General features: G+C 43.4%; 1 protein-coding gene across 1 annotated transcript in view; it reads right to left on the bottom strand.

Annotated features, from left to right (window-relative positions):
• The window catches only part of NPAS3 (neuronal PAS domain protein 3), a 695,623-nt gene that overhangs the window by 168,398 nt on the left and 503,906 nt on the right, over positions 1 to 23,319 (bottom strand). Inside the window, exon 6 of the mRNA XM_040412178.1 lies at positions 22,087 to 22,261. Coding sequence (XP_040268112.1) covers positions 22,087 to 22,261 — 175 coding nt within the window. The remainder of the gene's footprint in view (positions 1 to 22,086; positions 22,262 to 23,319) is intronic.

Genomic DNA, 23,319 nt, shown 5'->3' with positions numbered 1-23,319 from the left:
AATCGCAGCATGCTCTATATTCTGCATTTTTCACGCAACGCAGGCCCCATAGAAGTGAATGGGGTTGCGTAAAAATCGCAAGCATCCGCAAGCAAGTGCGGATGCGGTGCGATTTTCACACACGGTTGCTAGGAGACGATCGGGATGAAGACCTGATCATTATTATTTTCCCTTATAACATGGTTATAAGGGAAAATAATAGCATTCTGAATACAGAATGCATAGTAAAATAGCGCTGGAGGGGTTAAAAAAAATAAAAAAATAATTTAACTCACCTTAGTCCACTTGTTCGCGCAGCCCGGCATCTCCTTCTTCTGTCTTCATCTGTGCTGTGAGGCATAGGACCTTTGATGACGTCACTCCGGTCATCACATGATCCATCACCATGGTAAAAGATCATGTGATGGATCAGGTGATGACCGGAGTGACGTCACCACAGGTCCTGTTGCTTTCACAGCTTAGATGAAGACAGAAGAGATGCTGGGCTTCGCGATCAAGTGGATTAAGGTGAGTTAAATTATTTTTAATTTTTTTTTTAACCCCTCCAGCGCTATTTTACTATGCATTCTGTATTCAGAATGCTATTATTTTCCCTTATAACCATGTTATAAGGGAAAATAGTTCAATCTACAGAACACCGATCGCAAGCCCGAACTTCTGTTAAGAAGTTCAGGTTTGGGTACCAAACATGCGCGATTTTTCTCACGCGAGTGCAAAACGCATTACAATGTTTTGCACTCCCGCGGAAAAATCGCAGGTGTTCCCGTAACGCACCCGCACCTTTTTTTCCGCAACGCCCGTGTGAACCCAGCCTAAAACATTGGATTTATACCAGAGGACCTAGTCTCCCCATATGGAAATATTTGGAGGCTCTGACTTGCCCTGGATGCAAGGGATGTACTGGTTGCCAGGATCATTTGACCACCTAACCTGGGACTATTTGTCTGCAGAGCATTTCTTTGTTTTATTTCTAGCATCAATTTGAACTATGCTTATAACATGCCTGTCATGTTTATTATATATCTATTGTGGTAGCATTGTCCGCTGAGAAACCCAGACACCTGGAGGGGGATGTTATCTTGCAGTAAAGGAACCTTTTGTACTGTAAGTCTGCACCTTATGTTGGGGATTATGGGTGATATTTAGGTCCTGTTTTTGTATATGGTTATGAATCAGTACAAGCACTTCTTTGATACTAAAACTGTGGTTGTGGAAATATTTACTGTGGGTGATCTTCACCACTTAGCCGTTATTAATTATCTTTGGGACTATCGTATGTATCAATGGTCTAAATAGTCTGACACTTCCGTAGGGGATGGGGGGGGGAATGACCAGCCATGGCAGCATCAAAACGTGCTCTCTGTGAGCTCCGCCACTTATCCTCTCTACGATAGGGAAAACTGCTAAAAAAAAAAAAGCCAGGTCCCGGGATCCCTCACCATCACTCCACAGGTAGATAGAGCAATAATCCTCTGACCTCGTCATTGCCTCGCCAGCAGACGTGCATCCAAGATGGCCTGCTGAATCATATCCTTGCTTGAACGCTCCATCCAATTGCTTGATAACGCTCCTATGGAGGGCACAATCACCTCTCTGCCTTCTGGCATGCTGACCTTGATGACGCACAACTGACAGCTCCAACCTTGGCTACAGTCTTACCTGGACATGAGAAAGAGGTAGGCCCACTGGTAGCTGTGAATCCCCAGCCTGCAGTGAATCCCGCTGCCACCTGTAACTATGGGTGTTGTATTCCTGCCGAGTGTATGGGCAGCCCTTCCACTGGGCATTAAAAGAGGGGCTCTCCTTCCCAACGGACTTTAGCCCTCCATACTTCCTCATCTACACAGCCTGCAATTGACATTGCTTCCCCACAGGGGATTTTGACCAAGGGAGGCAAAAATAAGTCACCCCCTGCTCCATGCCCATCTCTTGTGGTATATGGAGGCTTATGTCATCAAACTGCTTCCACAATCTCTGGAACTGTGGCATACCAACACCTGAACTGTCCTGCTACATATATGGGTGACTGACTGCATATCTCTTCTACCCCCACCTACTATTACAGGTAAGGGGGCCACCCCATCACCGCAGTTGTCTACAGGATCATCCTGGGGGCCATCTCACCAAAGCGCCTCCATTTTGCCTACTAATTGCCATGCATAGTCTGGGGTAACAGTTGGAGCACATAATGCGCTATCCATACACCAAACAGCATGGCGGACACCTTCTCCTCCTCTGCATGCTCCACAGAATCCTTCTGCTCATATTTGAACTACACGGGCTGCAATAACACTGCGGTTGACTCATCTAAGATGGCGGACTTCAGTATAATTCTGCAGTCCTTACCCACCAGGAGAGGATATCTCTCACTTGTGTCTTCCACTCTCCCTCAGACATTCCTAGGTTTCTACAGGATCTGGACTTGCCATTAGTCACGACTGGATCGTGGGCCTCCCTGATGTCTCCTTAAGTACACTTCTGACAGCTGGGATCTACAACTTCTCCCGCTGGACGCTGAGATGGTCTCCCACCTAGAAGTCCCAAGCGTAGATCTCAACATTCTGCTCGACGGCCACACGCCTCATGCCCGTTTCATCCTTAATTACCTGAACTTTCAGTGACTCTGTGTGAGTTGTAGTTTTGGAGTTGTAGTTTTGCAACAGCTGGAGGGACGCAGGTTGAGAATGCCTGGTCTATAGTGATCAAGAATCTACCTGGAGGAAAGAGCCCTGGGCCTGATGGTTACACCTCTCTCTCTTTTTTAAAACCCTGCTGGACACTATGGTAAGTATTTTGCTTAAAGACTTTAACGCAGTGTTGCAGGACTCTCTTTTTACCTACCAGACTACTTTGGCACATGTTGCAGTCCTCCCTAAACCCGGGAAGGATCCCCAGGTCTGCTCTAGTTACAGACCAATCTCGTTATTGAATGCTGACCTCAGAATTAACGCCAAACCTTTGCCGAATAGACTAAATCCACACTTACCCTCACTCATTCATCCCCACCAGGCGGGAATTGTTCCTGGGAGGGAGACCCGTGATAAGGACCTTAGATATCATATATTATACCCAGACACATTAGACTCTGTGTGTCTATAGATTTCTGTCTACTTTGAGAAAGCCCAAGTATGTGGACCAGTACCTGGTTATACTGCTCTATAATTTGCACTATAATTTTTAGCATTAATAGCATTTTGATCCCTTATTCAGAGTCCCAACTAGGGGATCCCAGTTTTTTGGATGCCTTATTTTCACTTGTTTTTTCCTATATTATCAAGAGAGGTGATGGCTCACATTCCTGTCTATCATTCCCCCCCCCCCCCCACTAGCCAGAGGCTATGATTGGATCTTGTATCCATTCTCTATTGAGATTTATTTAGGCTCTTGATGCAGTTAATCTTTAAACTCCTTATTTTTTAGTGCCCTCGTCTGATATACTCTATCCCTGTACTCTCCTCTACCTGATTCCCTTCACTTTTTCCCTTTCTCCTTTACTGTCTTCTGGGGTCAATGGGATTTGTATACCTCCTACTCTGATTTTTAACTCCACTTTCTGTTTTGTTGAGGTCAGTCTACTCTACCCTTTTTGCCAGGATGTCAGATCTTAAGATCGCCTCCTTCAGCGATTTGCGACGGACACTATGTCTTCAAAATCCCTCAGATAGGGATTACAGTTTTTATTCCTTCTTTTTTTTATTTCTTTTTATTCCTCTCCACATAACATATTCTTCTACAGCATAATGCCCCTCCATGGTTGGTCTGTACTCATATTGGGAACATTTTGTGGTTGGACCATGTGCTCATTTCCTGTACTCCCAGGAAATGAGGAATCCCAGGATATTGACCTACAAACGAGCTCTTATCCACCTCAGTTCTGAGAGAACTGCAAGTAACTTGCTTGGATGTACGTTGCCTTTTAGACCTTTCCCTTAAAAAAATAACTTCAGATTTGTTGTAGCCATTTCTATGAATATAGCAATACAAGTGGGCGGGTGCTAGCTGAGTCACTCAGAGATTCCATGACTCAATCTCACATCCTGAGTATTAAGACTGCATAAGGATGCAGTGTACATGTCACCCCGGAGATAGCTAAGACCTTTCATTCGTTTTATGCTGATTTGTACCATCTTCCCACTCCATTGCAAACCCCCTGACTTCTACCACTCCCCTCCCCAAATCATCATCCTCCCATTCTTTAGCCTTGAAAGATCCCTTCATGTTAGCAGAACTGTCTATACGTGATCAAGGATCTACCTGGAGGAAAGAGCCCTGGTCCTGATGGTTACACCTCTCTCTCTTTTTTAAAACCCTGCTGGACACTATGGTAAGTATTTTGCTTAAAGACTTTAACGCAGTGTTGCAGGACTCTCTTTTTACCTACCAGACTACTTTGGCACATGTTGCAGTCCTCCCTAAACCCGGGAAGGATCCCTAGGTCTGCTCTAGTTACAGACCAATCTCGTTATTGAATGCTGACCTCAAAATTTATATAGACTAAATCCACACTTACCCTCACTCATTCACCCCCACCAGGCGGGAATTGTTCCTGGGAGGGAGGCCCGTGATAAGGACCTTAGATATCATGTATTATGCCCAGACACATTAGATACCCCTCATGATTCTGCGCCCTCTCAGAATCCTTTCATATACACAATAGTACTGAACAAGGCTGCCTACTTTCACCCCTTTAATATATTTTAATTATGGAGCATTTTTTGGGGGCCATTCGGACTCTGCCTGCTATCTGTCCATCCAATCTTAAAGGGTTTGTCCGGGTTCAGAGCTGAACCCAGACATACCCATATTTTCACCCAGGCAGCCTCCTGACAAGAGCATCGGATCATTTCATGCTCCAATGCTCTCCTTTGCCCTGCACTGAATCGCGCAGGACAAAGGCATTTTCAGGAGATCCGGTGATGTATCGGGCTCTCCTTAGGGCTGCCAGGCAGAGGCTTCCACCCAGCAGTGAGCCCCGTGACATCACCGGCCCAACGGCTAAGGCAGCGCTAAAGCCGGCCCATCAGAGCAGGTGACGTCACCGAACATACTGCTGGGTGGAAGCTTCCGCCCAGCAGTGTATTATTGGGGCAAGGGAGGGCATCGGAGCATGACATGCTCCGATGCCAACATCAGGGGGACTGCCTTGGTGAAAATATGGGTATGTCCGGGTTCAGATCTAAACCCGGACAACCCCTTTAAGCGATGCAACCCCTTGGACCCCCCTTTCTTCTTTCTTTTTTCACTTTATAGGTTTCTCTCTTCTTCTTCCTTCTTTATCTTTTCCTTTCCCTCATTCCCTTTTATTTTCTACCATATTCCTTAATGTTAAAGCTAGTTCATATTTTCACCTCATATTTGGATTAGAGTACCTAATACTACTTTTCTTTTTTCTGTGTTTCCATATTGTATTATATTAAAATAATAAAACTTTTAAATGAGATATAGGCTCCATTCACACATCCGCAATTCCATTCCGCATTTTATGGAACGGAATTGCGGACCCATACATTTCTATGGGGCCGCACAATTCCGATCCTGAAAAAAATAGAACATGTCCTATTCTTGCCCGCAATAGCGGACAAGAATAGGCATATTCTCTTAGTGCTGGCAATGTGCGGTCCGCAAAATGCGGAAACGCACATTGCCGCTGTCCGTGTTTTGCGGATCCGCAAAACACACACGGATGTGTGAATGGAGCCTGACATTTCCAATGACTTTTTTATATAGGGTATGTTCATACAAATAAAATCCAACACGGATTTCATTGCAGAGAACAGACATTTTTTGCTGTCAAATCTGCCATCAAAACACTATCAATAGCTTTTCATTGACTTCAATGGAAAAAAACGTCACTATGTGCACATGCACAAATTGAGATCCGCTTCTGAAGGGTCAAGTTATTTCCTAGAAGCAGATTGTATTGAAGTCAATGGGGAAGCTGAAATAATGCTAGGGATTATAGACGGCTTCTTTAAAGGGGTTGGCCACTTTCTGGCTACTTGTGACTAATGTGTATGTAAGATGACTATATGGCAATTGCTAATATAGCCTATGTTGATATTTTGTGCAATGTGCAATATTTCATAAGCTATTCCCTCTTGTTAGACAAATCTTGAACAATGTGTTTGTAAGATGACTATATGGCAATCACTAATACAGCCTTTGTTGAAATTCTGCACCATTTTCTGTATTTCATAGGGTATGCCCCCTTGTTTACCAAGTCTATAGTGCTGTCCACATAGAGGTCCTATCCATAAGATGGCTGCTGATGGAGGTTCATGTGATCAGGAAAATCATCTCCATGTGATGTCTCCTCTACTCAAACACACTGCACATTTCAAGGGCAGATATCATCTGTGGTGTATTTGAATGGAGGAGACATCACTTGGAGGTAATTTTCCTGGTCACATGACCCTCCATCAGCAGCCGTTTTATGCACAGGACCTCTGTGTAGACAGCACAAAAGGCTTGGTAAACAAGGGAGCATACATTATGAAATACCAAAAAGGGTGCAGAATTTCAACAAAAGCTGTATTAGTAAATGCCATATAGTCATCTTAGGGTACTTTCACACTAGCGTTTTTCTTTTCCGGCGCTGAGTTCCGTCCTAGGGGCTCAAATCCGGAAAAGAACTGATCAGTTTTATCCCCATGCATTCTGAATGGAGAGTAATCCGTTCAGGATGCATCAGGATGTCTTCAGTTCAGTCTTTTTGACTGATCAGGCTTTTCAGAAAAACGTAGCATGCAGTATTTTTACCTCCGGCCAAAAAGCCTGAACACTTTGACTGAACGCCGGATCAGGCCTTTTTCCCATTGACTTGCATTAACGCCGGATCTGGCACTGTGTGTTCAGTCAAAACGGATCCGGCTTTTGCATGTTAAACCCGAAAAATGTGAAAAAAAAGTTAAAGTCCATAAATGGCGGATCCGTTTTTTCCAATGCATTTTTTTCATTGTGATCAAAATCCTGATCAGGATTCAAATGTAATCCGTTTTCACACGTTTTTCCGGATCCGGCGGGCAGTTCCGGTGTCGGAATTGAACGCCGGATTAAAACAACGCTAGTGTGAAAGTAGCCTTACAAACACACTGGTTAACAGAAATCAGAAAGTGGTCAACCCCTTTAATTATACCCAAAGCAAAAGCTGGATAAGAAAAACGTGGCAAAACCAATTTTAAATCCTCTTCTAAATACTATTCCAAATCCTCAAACAAATATTCTTGTAAAACGCTTGCAATCCAGCACAAAATTACAAATCTGCCACCAAACACAACCTGATTTCAGCTAGTAATCTGCTTCAGATTTTTCTGCTGCAAATTTTTCCGTGTGAACTTAGCTTTTACAAATCCGAATCACTGTACACATAACAGATGCCAAGTGGCAAATTAAATGCACACAAGCATGCAGATTTGCACACAGGTTTGCATTCTCTTAAACCCACAAACCCTGAGATTTACCATATTACAGGAGTGGTGAGGTTGAATTTAACTGCATAAACATATTTTAAGTAGGCTGTCGTATTTCTTGTCAGACGGGGCCCTTTCTCCACCAGAGACTCACTATCTCTCATCTCTGTAATTGAATTGCAAGCAAGCCATGAGAGACAGCAGCACACACCACTGTGAAAGGAGGAGAGAATGCTAGTGCAGAAGAAAGGAGGAGGGGAGAAAAAATGAAAACAATATGGAAATGTACATAACAGGACAAGAAGAAGGGAGACACGGAGATAATCCGGAGAGGAAGGAGCGAGTGAGCTACACAAGATATGGGAAGGATGAAAATCCTTTAATAAAAGGACAACACTCCAGTTCTTCATGCTGAATATATATATATTTTTTTTTCCAGCCACCACATGCACCAGAGCATGAATGCAATGCATGCAGGCTATTATATTGGTAGATGTTTATCCGGTTGATTTAGTTTATAGGCAGCATAGAAAACAGGACAACCAGGGATGACACAAACTGGAAAAACTGGAAGTAATAGGGGGAAAATAGTGTTGAGCGAATTTCAGGGAAAATTCGATAGGCTGCGAAGCCGAATTTCCTCTTGCTTCGTGGTAGGAAATAGATTCTCCCTGAAATAATAGTAAAAAATAAAAAAATTCATACTTACCTCATCCGTTTGAGCGTGAAGAGCCATCCGCCACCATCTTGATTAAAGATCCCACAAAAAATCTGATGATGATTTTGCACTAGATCTTCAATCAAGATGGTGGCGGCCGGCTCTTCGCGATCAAATGGATAAGGTAAGTATACATAGTATATAACATAGTAACATAGTATATAAGGCCAAAAAAAGACATTTGTCCATCCAGTTCGGCCTGTCATCCTGCAAGTTGATCCAGAGGAAGGCAAAAAAAAACCCTGTGAGGTAGAAGCCAATTTTCCCCACTTTAGGGGAATAAAAAATTCCTTCCCGACTCCAATCAGGCAATCAGACTAACTCCCTGGATCAACGACCCCTCGCAAGTACCTATAGCCTGTAATATTATTACGTTCCAGAAATACATCCAGGCCCCTCTTGAATTCCTTTATTGTATTCACCATCACCACCTCCTCAGGCAGAGAGTTCCATAGTCTCACTGCTCTTACCGTAAAGAATCCTCTTCTATGTTTGTGTACAAACCTTCTTTCCTCCAGACGCAGAGGATGTCCCCTCGTCACAGTCACAGTCCTGGGGATAAATAGATGATGGGATAGATCTCTGTACTGACCCCTGATATATTTATACATAGTAATTAGATCTCCCCTCAGTCGTTTTTTTTCTAAAGTAAATAACCCTAATTTTGATAATCTTTCAGGGTACTGTAGTTGCCCCATTCCAGTTATTACTTTAGTCGCCCTCCTCTGAACCCTCTCCAGCTCTGCTATGTCTGCCTTGTTCACAGGAGCCCAGAACTGTACACAGTACTCCATGTGTGGTCTGACTAGTGATTTGTAAAGTGGTAGGACTATGTTCTTATCACGGGCATCTATGCCCCTTTTGATGCAACCCATTATCTTACTGGCCTTGGCAGCAGCTGCCTGACACTGGTTTTTACTGCTTAGTTTGCCGTTAACTAAAATTCCATGTCAGTGTTAGGCTACATGCACACGACTGTGCCGTTTCTTGTGGTCCGCAAAAACGGAAGTCGCCCGTGTGCCTTTTGCAATTTGCGGAACGGGCGGCCCATTGTAGAAATGCCTATTCTTGTCCGCAAAACGGGTAAGAATAGGACATGTTCTATTTATTTTGCGGGGCCATGGAACGGAGCAACGGATGCGGATAGCACACGGAGTGCTATCCGCATCTTTTGCGGCCCCATTGAAGTGAATGGGTCCGCATTCGAGCCGCAAAAACTGCGGCTCGGATGCGGACCAGAACTATGGTCGTGTGCATGAGGCCTTACCCAGTGTTTTAACATTTAGTATGTACGGGTGACTTGCATTATTCCTTCCCATGTGCATAAACTTACATTTGTCAGTGTTAAACCTCATCTTTCACTTATCTGCCCAAGCCTCCAATCTATCCACATCCCTCTGTAGTAGTATAATGTCCTCTTCAGTGTAAATTACTTTACACAGTTTAGTGTCATCTGCGAAAATTGATATTTTACTATGCAAGCCTTCTACAAGATTATTAATAAATATATTGAAGAGGATAGGGCCCTTTACTGACCCCTGAGGTACTCCACTAGTGACAGTGACCCAATCTGAGTGTGTACCGTTAATAACCACCCTCTGTTTTCTATCACTCAGCCAGTTACTTACCCACATACAGACATTTTCTCCCAGTCCGAGCATTCTCATTTTATATACTAACCTTTTATGTGGTACAGTGTCAAATGCTTTGGAGAAGTCCAAATATACGACATCCATTGATTTGCCGCTGTCAAGTCTAGAACTTAGGCTGCTTTCACACTCGCGTTTGGTGCGGATCCGTCTTGTATCTGCACAGACGGATCCGCACCAATAATGCAAATGCTTGTATCCGTTAATAACGGATCCTTTTGCATTATTCATTCAAAAACAAGTCTAAGTCAAAACGGATCCGTCTTGAATTACATTAAAAGTCAATGGGGGACGGATCCATTTTCAATTGCACCATATAATGTCAGTGAAAAACTGATCCCCATTGACTTACATTGTAAGTCAGGACGGATCCGTTTGGCTCCGCATAGTCAGACGGTCACCAAAAAGCTGCAAGCGGCGTTTTAGTGACCGTCTAAAAAACACTACGGAGACCAAACGCAGCCAAATTGATGCATTCTGAACGGATCATTATCCATTCAGAATGCATTGGGGCTAAACTGATCCCTTTTGGGCCGCTTGTGAAAGCCCTGAAACGGATCTCACAAGCGGACCCAGAAACGGCAGTGTGAAAGTAGCCTTACCTCCTCATAGAAACTGATTAAATTAGTTTGACATGACGGATCTCTCGTGAAGCCATGCTGATATGGCGTTATTTCCTTATTTCCATTGAGATAGCATCTCTTAGAAAACCTTCAAACAGTTTACCCACGACAGATGTTAAACTTACCAGCCTATAGTTTCCAGGCTCTGTTTTTGGACCCTTTTTGAATATTTGCACCACATTTGCCATGCGCCAATCCTGTGGAACATTCCCTGTCAGTATAGAGTCTGCAAATATCAGAAATAAGGATCTGGCTATGACATTACCTAATTCTCTTAGTATGATTTTATAAAAAATTTTAAGTTACACTGTAGTATCAATGTCAGATGTTACGATCAGCTATGAACGCGACATCTGAGGGGTACAATGACGGGGATCGACACAAACGCAGCTCCCTGTCATTGCACTAACTACTGACAAAGAAATGCGCTTTGTGACAAACAAATTTTTCAATACTTCGTTCATCAGTCTGAACGAATGTAACCAATTCATAATTGTCAATAGGTGACAGTCATTGACTAAGAAAGAAGGGACACAAGGAAATAAAAATAGAGCGGAAATGGTATGGGTTCAACAGGCGGGGATGTGAATTGGAAATGGGAGTGAAAGAACCCGGCTTCTCCACATTTACATAAGTACTGCTAATGTTATTTAATTCTAAGAATTCAAGTAAACCTTTTTTGAAACAGTCAACTGTCTTGATATAGACTATGCCACAGATTCACAGTTCTTATGGTGAAGAAGCCTTTTCGCCTCTGGAGACTTAGGGACAAATTTATTAAGACAGGTGTTTTAGACGCCAGTTTTAATAAAGGCCCATAATTGGAGGTGGATCCGCCAAAGTTATGAAGAGGTACCGGCCTCTACATAACTTCGGCGCATCCAGCGCCAGTTCTAAATGTAAGACAGCTTCCTAGAACATGTGAATGAGACAGACTTGCCGTCCCGTCCCCTTCCCCACCACACACACAATTTTAGAACTGCAGGGAAAAGTTGCAGATAGCAGCGCAACTGTGCATGAAATACGCCTAATTTAGGTATATTTCAGATTAATAAATGACCCCATTGTATTAACTTCCTCTACATGAAAAATGCAAATTACTGAAATGAGACAACCCCTTTAAATGGCTGCAGGTTCCTATAGATGAGGCCTGCAAAAATGTTTCCTAACTGTTCTAAACTTTTGGCTTGCCTGCGATGGAATGTCTTTATACTACTTGCAGACTGTTGGAAGACTCAAACTGTCTGGTGGTTCTGCATGTAACTATGCAAAGATGTTCCTGAACATGCCCGCTGAATCTGCAGCTGTACAGATATTGTACAGCTGTAGGAGCAAAGAGTTGGTTGCCGAGACAGCTGGACTCCCCATAGAGAAGAGACAAATGGTTTATTACTGTCTCTACCTTTTTGGATAGCTGTATAGATGTTGCACAAAGTGCACTGTGCATACAGTTCAGGAAGTGGCAATGACGCTTTCTGTTCCAGCCCCAATACACATGATCACCGTTTAACTGCAGGAACTACTGGACCCATATCAGCTCTATAATAAATCTCCATTAAAATAAAAATGACAAAAATAAGCCTGATGTATGACCGGAAAAAAAAGAGAAAATATTTAGATCACCAAACAAAAAAGCTATTGCTTTCAAGCTGCACGTGCAAAAAAAAAACTTAAAATTCCTTTGGTCCTGAATGGTGGAAAATGGCCTTGTCTTCAACTGATTAAATATCAATCCTGTAGCTATATATTCCAGGTGTTTTTTTAAGGTGAACTCATACATAAAATAATTTCTGTCTACTTTTGCTATGCAAGTTAAAAGTAATCTGTTTTCTTCTGAGCAGACATTTTTAGACTGTGGAGAGGAGGACAGATGCACACACATAAATGGAGCATATGTTACCAATTTACAGTGCACTGGTAAATAAGCATAAATACAAATACAACTAAAAATATGACTGAATAAGAATACTATGGTTTTAAATCCTGAGTTTTGCAATTTACTTCGAAAAAATATATAATTAAATAAAAGTATTATATTAAAGGGTTTCTACCACCAGAAATACTGTTATGTAGCTGACTGATATAGCGATGCGCCAATGTCAGCACTACATAACAGTATGTTTCTAACATTAGTCCCTGCAGCCGTTTTTGTTAAAAAAGCACTTTTATAAATATGCTAATGAGCCTCTAGGTGCTATGTGGGCGTCATTAGCACCTAGAGGGCTCCGCCCACTAACCATTTCAGTCCCTCCAGCCCGCCCCGCTCCTGTTGATTGACGTGAAACTTCTCAGTATCTCGTACCCCTTCCCGCGCCTGCACCGTGCGCTTCTGTATTCTGCCGGCGCCGGCTTCCTCACTGCGCCTGCGCCAACTACGTTACAATGAGGAAGCCGGCACCAGGAGCGCGGCATTCACTCACTGCGCCTGCGCCGAATACAGAAGCGCACGGCGGAGGCGCGGGAATTGGTACGAGATACTGAGAAGTTTCACGTCAATCAACAGGAGCGGGGCGGGCTGGAGGGACTGAAATGGTTAGTGGACGGAGCCCTCTAGGTGCTAATGACGCCCACATAGCACCTAGAGGCTCATTAGCATATCTATAAAAGTGCTTTTTTTAACAAAAACGGCTGCAGGGACTAATGTTAGAAACATACTGTTATGTAGTGCTGACATTGGCGCATCGCTATATCAGTCAGCTACATAACAGTATTTCTGGTGGTAGAAACCATTTAACAGTGGCTTTGATATCTGTTGGCCACAAACGTTCATTAGTATTTTGACTTGATCAAACTGTTAGTTAAAGAGGACCTTTCACTTGTATACAAACTAAAAACCATCTATATCAGTGGGCAGAGCGGCGCCCAGGGGCCCCCCTGCACTTACTAGTATGTCTGGGAGCCTGGCTATGAGCTGTGCGCTGCGATTGGCCAGCGCTGCAGCAAGGGACACGCCTCATACAAAAAATCAGTCCAGTGAGCGCAGACACCGGAGCCTATACCGGGCGAACGGAGCGGCACCCAGACATACTAGGTAAGTGCAGGGGGACCCCTGGGCGCCGCTCTGCCCACTGATATAGATGGTTTTTAGTTTGTATACAAGTGAAAGGTCCTCTTTAAAGGCTATGTACACCTTCGGGAAACATTTTTATATGATTGCATTTTACTCATCTTGGGCTAAAAATAATTTTTTTAACTGGTCACCAAAAGATGCAAAATTTGACCCAATGTCACAGAAAACGCCGTAATCGAGATGATGTGCAACATTTTTAAGTCACAAAACTGACGTATCTGATTTGATATAAGTCCCCCATAAACTGTAAATATAATACCCTTTTAACATAATATGCAGACATTGTAACCACTTAGTAACAGCAATGATCATATATCCATGCCGATTTATGTTCATACAGTGTTATTCAAGCTGAGCTGCATACAAAAAAGCTAAAAAAAAGTAGTGTGTATTCCTCAAGGAATGTAAAGATGAGCGAACTAGTTTGTAATAAAGCAGGTTTGTTACGAACTTTGCAATTTTTCGCCTGACAGACAAAACCAAACCTCTTCAGGTTAGTTTCAGATGAATCCAGAAAAATTGCACGTAGCACCATTTTACAGCATTGCCCATGCATTGCGATCCGCAGCACAGGCATGGACAAACCACATGGTTTAAATTTTTTTTGGGGGGTTGCTGAAATTATTAAAACTAGCATACAGGTGATTAAGTGTCTTACAATACACAGGGTAGCGCACAAAATTATCTGTTAGTGATAACGCGGTATTAGGCCTCAATCTGTTTCTGCTTATTTCTATCTCCATACGGTTCAAATATTATACTTTTTTTTGGGGGGGGGGGGGGGGGGGGGGCATTCAAATTATTAAAACCAGCATATATGTGATTACTGCACTAATACACAGGGTAGCACACAAAATTATCTGTGAGTGATACCGTGGTGTTAGGCTTCAATCCGTGTATTTCCATCTCCAGGCACTTTCCGTGTTAGCGGGGGGGGGGGGGGGGGTCGTTAATAATTGCATAGTAGTTTGTCAACTTGTGTTTTACAATGGAGATTTTTTTTTTAGCAGAAGACGTTGGGCAGAAATCTGTAAGTGGCACCGATACAGCAGTATTTCCAAAGTCAACTGTCAGTAGTAATGTCTTCAGTGTGTTTGTGGAAAGAGAAAGGATATTGATTTCCAGAAAGCTGATTTGCAAACTATTCCATACTTTGTGTGACTGCGTACACTTTGGCCCAAAAATGTCAGGGTTATGGAAGGGAGACCCAGAGCCTGAATGTGGGTAGTAGCAGCACCAGCTATCTGGCCAGAAGTAGCAGTAGTAGGCTGCAGTTGTCCCTGATGGCTTTGGAAAGGCGCAACGTTATCATTGAGGAGAAAGAGAATGGGATTGTGGTTTGGATCGCTCACTCCTCATCTCTGTCCCAGCGGGACGACGTAAGGTGACTTAGTTATCACAGTACTGTGGAGCCAGCGGTCATAGTGTTCCTCTTGCTCCTCCTCCTTGCAGCCCCAGAGAAGGCTTTCAGTGGAATCCTCTTAGTCTTTACTGCCCCTTTCACATGGGGTGCATTCCTTTATCCTAAGAAGTGGCAAGAAAACCCCACTACGCCCTACAGAAGATAGTCAATACAGACTTGTGTGAGAGCAGTCAGGGTTTGTACTGCCCTGAGGAGGAGGTTAAGGAGGAGGCTGCAGACCCCGGGCATAGCTGTGTTGTTGGTGGTAGTAGTGGCACCAGTGGCCTTGGTATTGGGGACAGCAACAGTGCCAGTCGAGGCAAATGCCTCTAGCGAGTATCTCCCATCTGGCAGTTTTTCTCCACGCTGCTGGAAGACAGAAGCATTGCTCTGTGCAAGCTGTGCCAGGACAAAATAAGATGTGGTCAGGCAAACACAAACGCAGGCACCACAGCTCTATTGAACAACATGAAGTGGCATCACCCCATCCCGTGGGCAAGCAAAGGTGGCAGCCAGCTACGGCAACAGCAGTTCCCTCCTTCTCCCAGTCCCCCTTGTGGCAGCCAGGCCGCATCCATGGGCAGTACGGTGTCTTTCACATCGTCACAATCACTTTCCACAGCTCAAACTAAGACTCCTCATCCTCTACTGCATTGTCAGCTATTGAAAAACGGAATGCGTGGCCAAGAAACAGCTCTACACACCCAGCAATCCGCTGGTGCGCAAGCTTAATTCCCACCTGCCCAAGTTCCCACCTGGTGGTGCAGATGCTGCCGTACCATTTAGTTGAGTCTGTTGCCTTTAGGGAGCTGACGTCATACACTCTTTCTTTCTTCATTCTTGCCCAGCCACCAGCGTCATTTTGGAGAGGGTTTTCAGCGCCATGGGAGGCGTGGTGACACCCAAATGGACTAAGTTGTCGCCCACTAGTGTCCAAGACATCATTTTTGTCTAAATGAACCGAGCCTTGATTCGGGAGGATTTTCATACTCCTCCAGCTGAGGCCCATGAATAGATCTGACCTTGCCCAATCTTGCCACTGTTGCTTTCTGCCTGCCATCCTGCCTCAATCAAGTCATTGCTGCGGCCTGCCAACCATCTTGTTCTATATGGCTGCTGCTGCCTCCATTGCCTCCATCATTTCATTGCTGTGATCATGCCACTGCTGCTTCCTGCCTATCATCATCTTCCATAAGGCTGCTGCTGCCTCCATCATGCTGCTGCCTGCCAACATGTACCATATGGCTGCTGCTGCCATCTCCTTGCTGCCAATCCCCCACTTAAACTACTATTAATGCTACACATCTGTCAGTACTACCATTACTGCTACTACTACCCACAGCCGATCCACTGCCTTGTATGGTATGCTGCCTCTACTATTGCAGTCACATGCCTATTGTTACCCTACCTTTTTCCACATCCACACTGTACTGCTGCTTCTCCTAATTAAAAGGGTTAGGCTGGGTTTACACGAGCGTGTCCGGATTAGGTCCGGATGCGTCCCGATGTATTGCGGCAAACCCGCGACAGTAGGAACACAATTGCAGTCAGTTTTGACTGCAATTGCGTTCCGATGTTCAGTTTTTATCGCGCGGGTGCAATGTGTTTTGCACGCGCGTGATAAAAAGCCGACTGTGGTACCCAGACCCGAACTTCTTCACAGAAGTTCATGTTTGGGTTAGGTGTTGTGTAGATGTTATTATTTTCCCTTATAACCATGTTATAAGGGAAAATAATACAGTGAATAGACTGTCACCTAGCAACCATGCGTGAAAATCGCACCGCATCCGCACTTGCTTGCGGATGCTTGCGATTTTCACGCAACCCCATTCACTTCTATGGGGCCTGCGTTGCGTGAAAAACGCAGAATATAGAGAATGCTGCGATTTTCACGCAACGCACAAGTGATGCGTGAAAATCACCGCTCATCTGAACAGCCCCTTTGAAATGAATGGGTCGGGATTCAGTGCGGGTGCAATACGTTCACCTACCGCATTGCACCCGCGCGGAAATCTCGCCCGTGTGAGCGCAGCCTTAATTATTCTAGGCTCGTTAAGAATGAGACACTTTTTATTCAGACAATCATCACTTGCATGTGTTGTATGGGCAGGCATTCTGACCTTGTCAAGCATAATTTTTGGATGCTTGGTCCCCCTAAGCCACCTTTTTTTTGCAATTTTTAAAAAAAATTTTCCCCATAACACCATGTTTGTTTAAACATCATCTGCCTCCAATAAGGGACAATTTCTGGAAGCTTTGGAATGTGAAAAAGCATAACATATGTGGCGGCACAGTGTATATAAAAACACACTGTATGTTAACGCCGTCAAACACACTGTATGTTATCCATAGCTATGTATGTCAGTGTCAGGCCGAGTTCACACGAACGGGTGTGTGACCCGTGCTGCGGCCCGCAAATAGCGGGCCGCAATGCACGATCGCCGGCCGTAGGTCAGCCGCATCGGATCGCGGACCAATTCACTTTAATGGGTCCGCGATCCGGCCGTTCCGCTAAAAGATAGGACTTGTTCTATCTTTTAGCGGAACGGAAGTACGGGACGTAACCCCACGGAGGCACTCCGTAGTGCTTCCGAGGGGTCCCGTCCCGTGCGGCCGTTCCGCGATTCCGGATTTGCGGACCCATTGAAGTGAATGGGTCCGCATCCGTGATGCGGAATTCACACGGAACTGTGGCCGTGTATTGCGGCCCGCGATTTGCGGGCCGCAATACAGCCACAGATAACACACGTTCGTGTGAACTTAGCCTCATTCAGACATCATTTACTATCGTTGTCATTGTGTTCCAGAGCTTAAGGGGGAAGGGAAAAAGAAAAAAAATCATAAAAAATAAAGAAAAAGAGATAACAAGTTTCTCCTAGTTTCTATCCCATGATACTAAAGGGTGTTATATAAAATTTTCATGGTAATTCGAGACACTTTGGTTTGGTCTGATTCGATTTGGGTCTGAACTGAACGTTTTTTTGTTTTTTATTCGGTGAACCAGAACAGAACCGAATTTTGAGTGGTTTGCTCATTTCTAGTCATATCTTTTCAACAATAGTGTTCAGGAAAACATTTCCCGTCTGTCAGATACTGTGGCCTTATTTGGAAAGTCATTGTACCCATCAAAAGTATTGTAAATTATACAACTGAATATTTGTATTAATTTCAAATACATATACTGACAACAATACTATACATCCAGAATTAGTCCCATGACTAGCAGAGCATGTAAAAAGTGTTGGGTGATTTTCTATTTGGCTGAAAGAAGCATACCTCCACTTGTAAAGGAGCTAAACAAACTGAAGCTCCCAGGCCCCCTCAATTCCAAACAGTGAACAAAAAAAAACAAAAAACTGGCTTCCAGCATTTCTCGAGAGATTGATATAAAGAGAAAAACCACAAGACAAAAAAAGTACAATGAAAAAAAAAAGAAAACCACAAACGTGGAACTTCAATTAATTTAGAGCTTCAATCAGTAAAGGATAAATCCGTCACAGATCTAATTACTAAGGCTCTCGGAAGGCCAGGGACAAGACGCCAATCTCGTGGCTGTTTGAACAGCGTGATGAACTGGGGGACGATGGATATCAAGTCATTTTGTTTAATTTATAAATGGATTTTCCCCTAATGCATGAATTATCGTCGGAGCACAATGAAGAAGAGGGGGAGCACAGGGCTGTGTTTGATCCACCTTTACTTTACCATTTTCTGGGATGGAAGCAATGAGCTTTAAGCTTATTTAGAGTATTTCACAGAGATGTCTTAAGTCTTAACTTAAAAATTTCCACTGGCCAAGTATAAACTTATTAAAAGACTGCTGTCAAAATCAGAAGGCTCACATTAAAAATTATTAACATGAAACCCTGTGGCAGCTTTAACACAAATTGCGTCCCTTAGGCCTCTTCTTGCGTGAGGTGAACACATTGCACCCGCACTGAATCCGGACCCATTCATTTCTATGGGGCTGTGCACATGAGCGGTGATTTTCACGCATCACTTGCATTCTTAATACAGAATGCTTAGTGAAATAGGGCTGGAGGGGTTAAAAATAAATAAAAAAATCGTTTTACTCACCTTAATCTACAGCTTCTCTTCTTTCTTCTTCTTTGCTGTGCAGGAGGAAAAGGACCTGTGGTGACGTCACTGCGCTCATCACATGCAGGTTTGCCTCCCCTCTGTACCCTTATTGAAGACTAATAGCAATTCATTCATAACTTCTAGTAGAAATAATAAAGGAATGGCACAACAGAGCCATAAGAATAGAGGCTCCAGAATTGTTATTACATGGGAAATGCATGTAATTATTAAAATAGGCAGGTCAGGAGCGGTGAAAGGTCCTCTTTAAGCCTGATGCCGGACCTGAGGGGCGGTGCATGATAAAGGGATTCAAAGAGCAAAAAATTAGAATCCTTGTGTCATGCTCCACTCTCTTAGGCCCTGACCTAAGCATGACATAAGATATCACTTTTGGCTAGGGGGGTCCTTTAAAATGTACCTCAGTTACAAAAGAAAAATGATTATAGTCCAGTATTTTTCTAAATCACTGCATTAGTGTATTTTGGAGACGGTCTTTAGCGTGGATGTTAGTGCAAGGATGTCCTGCTCTGCCTCATAGTCTACCAACTTCAGTGTTGGAGACTGCACTATTATCAGTAGTGCACAGTGCCAATCTGTGTGCAGAAAATCTGCATCAAAAACGCACAAAAAAAATCGGCACTATATATCACAGTTTTGGTGTGGATTTTCGTGCGGTTTTTCTGTTTATGTAAACAACCCCAGTGAAGTCTATAGGGGAAACCACTCTACAGAAAAGAATTGACAAGCTGTGGATTTTAAAATCCACACAACAGGTCCATTTCCGTATCTAAGAAAAACAGCAAAGTGTACATGAGATTTGTCAAACCTTATTCACTTTGCTGGTACTGTATTACGCTCCAGTTTTTCTGCACAAAATCCACGCAGACAAACAGCGAGTAATCCGCATAGTGTGCAGCCACCCATTAATGATTTATTTCAGATAAGAGACAGCTTTGAGAGGTAGTGCCACATCCCATAATGCTTCTACTATGAAATACAAAATCTTGCATTTGGACCAAGAGTCACCAGCAGCTGACCCACTAAACTACTTAGGCAGCGAAACTGTGTCTCCAAAAATTTACATTAAAGGGGTTGGCCACTATTTAAGTACTTTACACAACATTGTAAGAGGCAGGGTAAAAATGAGTTTCCAAATATATTTTATTAAAAAAATCTGTCTGCCAATCTTTTTATAGTAAGCCACACCCCCTGAGCCCCGCTCTGTGGGGCCAGTTCGTTCATGGCTGCACGCGACATGGAGGAGCTTTAGAGAAAGCTCGTCCATGCCTGTAGTGTAACTGCACATGCGCTGCTTTTCCTCATCTGCTTAAGAGCAGCGCATGTCCAGTCTGCCCCTGCCACTGGTGCGCTCCCGCTCCGTTCGGAGCGGGGAGATTAGTAGGAGCGCACCTGAACCCATGGCTGTAATTTACAAACTCCAGAGCCCCTGTAAAGTAAATTTTTATAAATATATACATGTATATATGTGTGTGTATGTATACATGTGTATATACGTTTATGTATACATGTGTATTAACGTGTATATAATTGTGTATATAGAAATATGGTGTATATATACATCTATATATATACAGACATATTCAGAATCGCCGCATCCGTACTGACCAGCTCTATAAAAATATAGCATGATCCAACCCCTCAGGTAAACGGCAAGAAAAAAAAAAAAAAACTGTTCCAAAAAAGCAATTTTTTGGTCACCTTACACCACAAAAGGTGTATTACCAAGCAATCAAAAAGTAGTTTGTACCCCAAAATAGTACTAATCAAACCGCCATTTCATCCTGCAAAAAATTAGCCCCTACATAAGAAAATCACCCAAAAAATGAAAAATATGACTTTCAGAAAATTGATACACTAAAACATGATCAGGTGAATGCCGTAAAACAATAAAATAAAAACTGTGCCATAAATAAATTTTTGGCCACCCATAAAGAGTAATATTGAATGATCCAAAAATCATATGTACCCCAAAATGGTACCAATAAAAATATCAGCTCTTCCCGCAAAAAAAAGAGCCCATGCACAAGATGATTGGCAGAAAAAAAAGATGAAGTATAGCTTTCAGAAAATGGTAACACAAAAAAAAACATGATTTGTTTTGTCTGGCCAGGGATGTCATGTGATCACTCCACTGAAGATGCTTGCTGTGATGCATGCTGGGATTTTTACTTTCACTTTGAAGCTGCTCCGCCCACACAGCCTCTCATCAATGGGAGCATGCTATGCTGAACACATTAGAAAAATTATATGTACACAGTATAATCTCATGATACAAATACCTCGTGGCTTTAGTTATTATCTGGGACCCTTAATTATTTTTTTATGCGTATGGTGGCCAACCCCTATAAATATTTAATGGTTTTAATATATACATATAGTACATTGCTGCCACATATGCAGTGTAAATAGGGTTATAACTAGGGTTGCAGCTATCGACTATTTTTGTAATCGAGTATTCTATTGATTAATCCAACGATTTATCGAGTACTCTAAAAACAAAAAACAAATTAAAAGAATGTTTTTCTTCATATAAACATCAGCCCCCGTGCCATCAGCTTCTCCCTCATGCCATCAGCCCCCCCAGTGCCATCAGGCTGCCCCCCTAGTGCCATCAGCTGCCCCCCAGTGCCATCAGCTGCCCCCCCCCAGTGCCATCAGCTGCCCCAACCAGTGCCATCAGGCTGCCCCCCTAGTGTCCTCCTGACGTCACACAGTGTCAGGTCATAGTGCATGCTTACGTGCACTATGTCCTGACGATGTGTCAGGATACAGTGCAGTGCGGGGGGTGGGCGCGTGACCATGGAACAGTGAGTAATAGTAAGAGCTTTACTCATGCTTCGTGGTCACATGACACAAGCAAACCCTTTTTTATCGAGTTACTCGATTCAATCGAGTAATCGTTTCAGCCATAGTTATAAAAATTCAGCACCCCATTTTGTCAGCACAAGTTAGTGAATGATTTTAATGGCTCTACTGAAGTTCAATGACTTCTTTAGCTCATTCACATCTACCTGATGACATTGTCAAGTAGTACAAAAAAATGTGGATAAAAGAGAAAATTACAGGTTTATAAATGGAATCATGTCTCATGTTTGTGATTGTTAGTAAACTCACCTGGCTCTGGGGTCTCAGACTGTGAGGATGATGAAGCTGAGCTGGCTCCATCATCATTGGCACTCTGTGAGAGAAGTCCACGCCCTGGGGGAAGTTTCATGCCAAGTTGCTCTGCCATCTCTACATGGTCCCCTGGATGAACATAGTCAAAAATGCTGCTTCCTGTCAGCTCCACCTGAAAATGATAATAAAGATTTTGTAATAATCAATCTAAACGTGGCACACATTGAAAAACATCTCATAAAAATTAACCCTTCAGTTATTTAACTCAGGAGAAGCACACAGTGTCAGCTTCAATGCAAAACAAGGTTGGGATGGAAAGTTTATTTTGTACAAAGCCTAAGGCCTCTTTCACACGGGCGTTGCGGGAAAAGGTGCGGGTGCGTTGCGGAAACATGCGCAATTTTTCTGCGCGAGTGCAAAACATTGTAATGCGTTTTGCACTCGCGTGATAAAAATCGCGCATGTTTGGTACCCAAACCCGAACTTCTTCACAGAAGTTCGGGCTTGGGATCAGTGTTGTGTAGATTGTATTATTTTCCCTTATAACATGGTTATAAGGGAAAATAATAGCATTCTGAATACAGAATGCATAGTAAAATAGGGCTGGAGGGGTTAAAAAAATAAATAAAATAATTAAACTCACCTTAATCCACTTGCTCGCGCAGCCCGGCTTCTCTTCTGTCTCCTTCTTTGCTGATTGCAGGAAAAGGACCTGTGGTGATGTCACTCCGGTCATCACATGGTCGTCACATGATCTTTTACCATGGTGATGAATCATGTGATGACCGGAGTGACGTCACCACAGGTCCTTTTCCTGCAATCAGCAAAGAAGGAGACAGAAGAGATGCCAGGCTGCGCGAGCTATTGTACTATGCATTCTGTATTCAGAATTCTATTATTTTCCCTTATAACCATGTTATAAGGGAAAATAATAATGATCGGGTCTCCATCCCGATCGTCTCCTAGCAACCGTGCGTGAAAATCGCACCGCATCCGCACTTGCTTGCAGATGCTTGCGATTTTCACGCAGCCCCATTCACTTCTATGGGGCCTGCGTTGCGTGGAAAACGCACAATATAGAGCTTGCTGCGATTTTCACGCAACGCATAAGTGATGCGTGAAAATCACCGCTCGTGTGCACAGCGCCATAGAAGTGAATGGGTCAGTATTCAGTGCGGGTGCAATGCGTTCAACTCACGCATCGCATCCACGCGGAATACTCACCCGTAT

Source organism: Bufo bufo, chromosome 11 (genome assembly GCF_905171765.1).
Source record: "Bufo bufo chromosome 11, aBufBuf1.1, whole genome shotgun sequence".
NCBI classification, from domain to species: domain Eukaryota; kingdom Metazoa; phylum Chordata; class Amphibia; order Anura; family Bufonidae; genus Bufo; species Bufo bufo.
Note: the sequence above shows the minus strand (reverse complement) of the source record. Positions and strands in the feature narration are given on the sequence as shown.